At 38.7% G+C, this 7,648-nt stretch overlaps 1 protein-coding gene across 1 annotated transcript; it reads left to right on the top strand.

Moving 5' to 3' along the window:
* Nucleotides 1–5,412: 5,412 nt before the first annotated feature.
* On the top strand, nt 5,413–7,419 carry LOC111884616 (lanC-like protein GCR2). The gene is made up of 5 exons (XM_042900492.2): nt 5,413–6,089; nt 6,184–6,295; nt 6,364–6,480; nt 6,567–6,881; nt 6,975–7,419. The coding sequence occupies exons 2-5, from the start codon at nt 6,263–6,265 to the stop codon at nt 7,311–7,313; spliced, it is 804 nt and encodes a 267-aa protein (XP_042756426.1). The 5' UTR covers nt 5,413–6,089; nt 6,184–6,262; the 3' UTR covers nt 7,314–7,419.
* The last annotated feature ends 229 nt before the right edge of the window (nt 7,420–7,648 follow it).

The raw sequence follows: 7,648 nt of genomic DNA, 5'->3' as shown, positions 1-7,648 counted from the left end.
ACACGAGCACGTATAGAAACACCCCTCCATGTCTGAGATCCACCTCATAGCGGCGATCGGATCCTGTATACCATCGAACTCTGGTGGTTTCGTGTTGCTGAACTCTCGGTACAGCAACGAATCACCACCCTGGAGTCTCGCAGCAGCAACAGCTGCTGTGGCTGCAGCAACAGCAACGTCAGTCAAGGCAGCATAACGCTCGTCAAACGTCTCGATCAGTGTGGTCTTAATAGACCCAAACATCTCCAGAATCTCGGCTCTGATGGCAGCAGCCACCTCCTCATGGATGATCCGACGGATCTCCTCATCACTCACCCCACTGCTCTCGGGGGTATGGCGTGTCCCGACCATGATCAACCTCTAAAATACAACATAAGAAATATCAGGGATACTCTCGAGTATACTCACACTCGATATCTCAAACATCCTCACTCCTGGTACCCCAAGGATTCTTACTTGGACTGCGCACCAATCCGGTGTTTCCAATAGTACGGGCCCAATACTATTGTCCACATCGAATCAATATACAATCCAAGTCCTCCTCCTAGGATCCCAAGTCGTAAATACTATACTCTCGCTATGCATTGGCTACCCTCAGTAGACCTATCCTGAGCTCCTCACTGCTACCTACTCACTCTCAAAGTATCTCATAGCAGCAGTAATCTCCTAGGCTAAGGCATCACAAATCAGGCCACTCTAGTCCTTATAGGAATACCTAGCCTCTCTATCATGCACATAATAATATCTCATAACTCATAACATATAATGTAAGGGTATTTTGGGGATTCACCGTTCGGGCGCTGGCTGACCGTACACACCATCCACTCTGCTCGTTTCCAAAACTTCTTTTTCTTTTTAGAAAATTTGCAGTTTTGGTTGTAAAGTTTCTCAAATCCTCGGTTTGAGTTCAAATACGCCCGAAGGTGCATCCGAATCCCTCAAACCAAGGCTCTGATACCAACTTGTAACAACGTAAAATTTCCAATTAAATTTTTAATTTTTAAAACCACAAAATGTATATCATATTATAATTTCAAATCCGAAACAACAGTGTTTTCAAAACAAATTCCCAAGATCTCTCAAAAGTGAACTCCATCGGTGTGAGTGTGTACGAGTCAAGCCGTCGCCTTCCCACGGTCCTCGCTGATACCTGAGACATCAAACACAACAACTGTAAGCATAATGCTTAGTGAGTTCCCCAAAATACCACATATCACAAGTACGCCACTCAAGGCTAGACCCGACCCTCCGGTCAAGATGTCTCAGCGGGACCCTCCAGTCCCCCAGCTCGTCGGACCCTCCGGTCCAGTCATAACTCGTTGGGCCCTCCGGCCCGGTATATATATAATCATGCAGCATACAAATAACACATAGCACGAAATCTCTAAGACAACACAGAAACTCATACATAGCACATGAGACCCTCTGGTCAACTCGAAATACCTACTCAAGGTAATGTATAGTGAGAAGACTCACCTTGCGTATCTCGGTAACTCGTAAATCTCGTAACTACAAGTGCTCGATCTCCCGAGCTATCGTCCTCATACAACACAAGCATAACTCTACTTAATACCACCCTGACTCTGGCTGACTAACACTATAAAGTCAAACTAGTCAACCCTGGTCAACGATCAACGGTTGAACCGACTCGCCGAGTCCCTATAGGAACCTGATTCCCTCTGAATCTCTTCCAACTCACCGAGTCACTCACCCGACTCGGTTACTCAGTCCCTGGTCCGAAGTCTCTGAACAACCCGCACCAACTCGCCGAGTCTGGGATTGGACTCAGCGAGTGCATTCCATGCACAACCTCAAACGACCTTCTAAGGTCAGATCCACTCTAGTAACTCATAGATCCAGTCCCCTTAAGCTTATTAACCACGTAAAGTCCGAGTCTTGGTGCTCATTAAGCATCAAATAGCTCATTAACGGAGGTTTAGCCTTAAATACATAGATCCCAATCTAAAACTTCCATGGATGCACATAAAGCTTGGGTAAGGAGGTGCTCTGGATCTCTATGGGTCCAGATTCAGAGCCATAACTCGCCAAGGGACCATGAGGATGCTAGATCTAGCCACAAATGGGTTCAAAAACCTTAAATCTATACGAACATCACGATAACAAAGAAGGATTCGAATGGTACCTCAGATGTGATGTCCTGGACCTTAGTTCTTCAAGAATCCACCCCTCTCTTGCTTCCTCTTGGCTAGATCTTCTCTTCCTTTGCTAGACAACAACTCCAAGAATCAACAATGGCTCCTTCCTTCACTTGAATCACTCAAATGCTCTAGGGTTTCACTCTGGGGACTAATGAGCGCAAATGACGGCCATAAGGCCCTTTAAATAGGCCTCAAACCCGAGAAATTAGGGTTTCATTAAACGATGCAGACTCGTCGAGTCCACCAAGGCGACTCGCCGAGTCCGGGCATCAATCCGGGTGAAAACCCGCGTCTCAACTCGGCGAGTCTACGCACCAACTCGCCGAGCCCCTTCTCAAAACTCAAAATAAAAAGATTAATTAATATACCTGAAATCCCGGATGTTACACCTATGGAATGGTTAAAGAATGGAGGGAAATGGGAGTGGTGAAGGGAAAGGTGGAACCCATGGTGCTTCGGTACCAATGGGATGCAAAAAACTTGACCCAAATTGTTAGATCTTATATATATATGTCATGTGGTGACAATAAATGAGTTGAAAAAAATTAGACCCTAGCTAACTGTTATAATGCTCACTGCACATACTACTTTTATTATTTATGTATAGTATAGGGACTCCTATGTAATTTTGGGTATTATATAATGTTAGAGCAATAAAAACCCCAACAAGGATTTTCTACCATCCGATATTAATTTTAGGGGAAATGACTTGATAGGGTAAGATACTTTTTGAAATGTACACATTTAGTCCTTATTCTTTTTTTCTTGTAAAATAAACCCTTATACTTTATTAATATGTACACATTAGTTCCTTTTCACCGAATTCTACAGGTTTTGCTAACGTGGAAGGGTTTATTTTACAAAAGAAAAAGAATAAGGACTAAATGTGTACATTTCAAAAAGTATCATACCCTATCAAGTCATTTTCCCTTTCTGTTATTTTGTTGAAATGAAATACCCAGGTGGCATCCACATATCCACAACGAGATTTTTCCAACTTTTATTCATCATGAAAAAGAGGGAGAACCCCGATCTCCGGCGACTCCTTTGTGTGTTCCTACACATCACTGGTAGCAAGGAGGAATGATGGCAAAAACAACAAGGTCGAAGGGGGAGACGGGAGGAAGTAGAGACGGTAGTTGGCGGCGAGAAGCTGCTCTGGTAGCCCCCTCGTCGACTCTTTCTTCTTTTTCTGGCAACATATCTCAAAGATGGAGGCAAAGAGAGACAGAACGGAGAAACATAACAGGTAAAGGGTGTTTAGTTGTTGTTGTTCGACCGGAAGGAAGAGAGACGAGAAAGAGAAGGGTCATCAACTCGCCGCCCTTTTCTTGTTGCTGGAGGATCACCCACCTTCGGTGACTAAGCTAATTAATTGCTATTTAGTGCCACTTGTGCTTCCACATCAGCAAAACATGTGGAATCCGGTGAAAAATGACATAATATGTACATATTAATAAAGTATAAGAGTTTATTTTACAAAAAAAAAAAGAATAAGGACTAAATGTGTACATTTCAAAATGTATCTTACCCTATCAAGTCATTTTTCCTTAATTTTATCCATTTAATTTTTGTGTCCCGGCATATCAACACGTTTATTTAAATACGTTTGAAATTTCTTATCCAAATTCATTTATTTTGTATTGTGTAGGATTGTCACCTCTGACAAATATGGATAAATCAATTCAGTTAAAAAAAAGTTGTTTAGTTAATAATTTATTAAGAAGCTAATATAGAAAAATAATAAATAGATCAACCATTATAGAAGTTGTTTAAACAAAAGGGAAAATGACTCTTGAGGGTAATAAACTTTTGCGTTTGTACTCATTTGGTCCTTTTTTTGTATTCAATATACCATCGAACTTGTTGTTGGTGTTTACCATAGCCCTTTTGATCGGCTTTTGACCTGTGATAGCCGGTCAAAGGGTTATGGTGAACACAAACAACAAGTTCGATGGTATATTGAGTACAAAAAAAAGGAAAGGGACCAAATGAGAACAAACGCAACAGTTGGTTACCCTCCTGATTCATTTTCCCTTTACTCATTTACAACAAATCCCACATCATCTTCTATTGATATTAATGACTTTATGAGGTTCATTCTTGCTTCTCTTCAAAACATAACTCACGAAAGGACATTATTCATGCATGTACAACTTTGTGATGCACTTGAATATTTATTAGGAGAATCTTGACTAAGCAGGTGCATTTCATGACTACATTTACATTTGCAATCAAATGATTTATTGTATCATGGATTCTAGACAAGTCTACAAACAAGTGGAATCACAAGTGTTGTGATTTTTGAGTTTACTTAGATTTAAGATCGAACTCATGGGATAAGATACAACATCAATATGTACAATATCATGTTGCTTTTGTAGACACATCACCATAATATTGTACATATTGATGTTGTATCTTATTCCATGAGTTCGATCTTAAAGCTAAGTAAACTCAAAAATCATAGCGCTTGTGATTCCACTCGTTTGTAGACTTGTCTAGAATCCATGATACGATAACTCATTTGATTGGAAATGTAAATGTAGTCATGAAATGCACCTGATTAGTCAAGATTCCCCAAATAAATATTCAAGGGCATTACAAAGTTGTACATGTATGAATAATGTCCTTTCGTAGGTTATGTTTTGAAGAGAAGCAAAAATGAATCTCATAAAGTCATTAATATCAGTAGGAGATGATGCGGGATTTGTTGTAAATGAGTAAAAGGAAAATAAATCAGGAGGGTAACTAACTGTTGCGTTTGTTCTCATTTGGTCTCTTTTTTTTTTTTTTTTGTACTCAATATACCATCAAACTTATTGTTTATGTTCACCATAACCCTTTGACCGGCTATCACAGGTCAAAAGCCGGTTAAAAGGGCTATGGTAAACACCAACAACAAGTTCGATGGTATATTGAATAAATAAATAATAAAATAAAAAAATTAAAAAAAAAAAAAAAAAAAGATCCAAATAAGTACAAATAAAAAAGTTAATTACCTCAAGATAATTTTCCCTAAACAAAATTACTCGATATGTCACCAGCGCGTCCAGTGGCAATGGGCTTCAAATGAATCAGATCATCTACATGTGCCAGATACCACAGTATTAGAGGGCATAATTGTAATTTACACCGGAAGCGGTTTATGCAATTTACGTTCAGTTAGTTAGTTAAGTTGGTAAATCCGTTAGTGAGAACTTTCTCTTCTCCGGTGTATATAATGTAACCATTTCTTTGATTTCAGGGAATCCATTTCAATTCTCCTATCGTAATATTCGCCATTTTCATGTCAGCTACAAGTTCTTCGCCATAGATATATCTTCTTCTTCATACTCTCTCTCTCTCTCTCTCTCTCTCTCTCTCTCTCTCTCACAGTGTGTGCCACAGTAAGCCATCGTCGTCGGAGAAATGACAGACCGGTACTTTGAGAATTTCATGCGAGACTTCGAAGAAGAAACGTCAACAGTAGATGGAGATAATGAACGAAGCGAGGTTATTGCAAAAGAGTCTCAAGATTTTATCTTGAACCTTCTTAAATTTCGTGCCTCTCCTCTCCGTAGCAAATTCAGAGAATCCGCCCTATATCAGAAACACTCTGTACCATCTCTCTCTCTCTCTCTCTCTCTCTCTCTCTCTCTCTCTCATGGTTATAGATACTGAATCTTTAGTGGGAATTGCATGTTAATTTCTTGGTTTTCTGCATTTGTGTGCATGCCTACCATTTGTTTGTGGAAATGGTTAACAGGTTGTGAGGGGCACATGGCAGACCCAAGAAAGAAGAATATTCGTCAACTCTAATCTTTATGATGGTATTCCGGGGACTGCTTTCTTGCTCTTGAAAAATTTTCTAGTGACTCGCAACAGGGATGATCTCAACACCTCTGCTGACATTATCAAAGCTTGTGACTCTGCTTCTGGATACTATAGGTAAGGTACCCCTATATATTACTCCAGTCTCATTATCTTGATATATAAATTCATATTTTAACATGCTCTCCAAATCAATATTAATGATATATAGGAGTATAACCTTTCTACGTGGAACTGCTGGAGTTTGTGCTCTTGGTGCTGTTGTGTCAAAGTACCAAGGAAATACACAGATGATTGAACGCTATTTGACCCGATTCAAAAAGGTAATAATATATAGCTTTTCTTTCTTATGCATAATGCTACGTAATTAATTTATATAACAATGAAACAGATTGAAGTAAAGGACTATAGGCGTGATGGAATGTTACACGGGAGAGCTGGACACTTATGGGCATGTCTGTTCTTGAATAAGCACTTCGGTGATGAAGTCATTCCTTCATCCTACACTGTAAGATTCATTACATATGGAATTTCTCTTTTGAGTTTTACACATACAATAATACACTAAAGAACCATTTTATTATGTTAAAACAGAATAGATTAGTGAATAAGATGATTGAAAATGGAAGAAGTTTGGGCGCTGGAACAAGATGCCCTTTGATGTATACATATTTTGGCACTAAACATTTTGGTGCTTCTGATGGTTTAGCTGGGATTTTGCATGTTTTGATGCATTTTAATTTGACTCCTGATGTACAAGAGGATGTGAAAAAGAGCCTTAACTACTTGATTAATACTAGATTCCCTAGTGGGAACTATCCCTCTAAAGAAGATGATAGAGAGGATATTTTGGTCCAATGGTGTCAAGGAGCATCTGGAATGGCTCTCACCCTTGTCAAAGCTGCTGAGGTAATTGAATATGCTCAGTGATTTCTCACATAACCTATTAACAAATTAATCTACAAGTAATTTTTAGTAACTTGAAAGATGTAAATTGGTTAGGTTTTTGGAGATAAGGAGTTTGTGGATGCAGCGATTGAGGCTGGAGAAGTTGTGTGGAAACGTGGGTTATTGAAAAGAGTTGGACTTTGTCATGGGATTAGTGGGAATACTTATGTTTTTTTGGCACTTTATAGGCTGACAAAAAATGAGGAGATGTTGAAAAGGGCGAAATTGTTTGCTTGTTTTTTACTTGGTAGAGGAGTGAAGCTTATAAGGAAAAAGAAGATGCATAAAGGTGATCATCCGTTTTCGTTGTTTGAAGGAGTTGGAGGCATGTCGTATCTTTTCTTCGATATGATGAATCCTGATGAAGCTAGATTCCCTGGATATGAACTTTGAAAATGTGTATAAGTGTTGGAGAATTGTAAAGAAGATATGAATATATGAGAGGGTTTGTAAGTAATTGTACATGATCTTTTGAATGAATATGGGAATAACTACTAGTTATTGCTAGTTACGTATAATCAATTTGTTCAATTCTCACCATTTTATTGTTATTGTTAGTTACATATAATTAATATTCCTTTTAACTAACAAAGATAGTTGTTGGTCAAATTTGTTTTTAATTTATCATTATATTTGAAATATTTAAAAAAAAAAAAAAAAAAAGACTTATGACTAAGACATTAATCGTTGCATTTGTCCTAATAAACTTATCAAGAAAGAATATAAAC

This window comes from Lactuca sativa, chromosome 3 (assembly GCF_002870075.4).
Source record: "Lactuca sativa cultivar Salinas chromosome 3, Lsat_Salinas_v11, whole genome shotgun sequence".
Taxonomy (NCBI): Eukaryota; Viridiplantae; Streptophyta; class Magnoliopsida; order Asterales; family Asteraceae; genus Lactuca; species Lactuca sativa.
The sequence above is the reverse complement of the archived record's forward strand: the minus strand, read 5'-3'. Positions and strand labels throughout refer to the sequence as shown.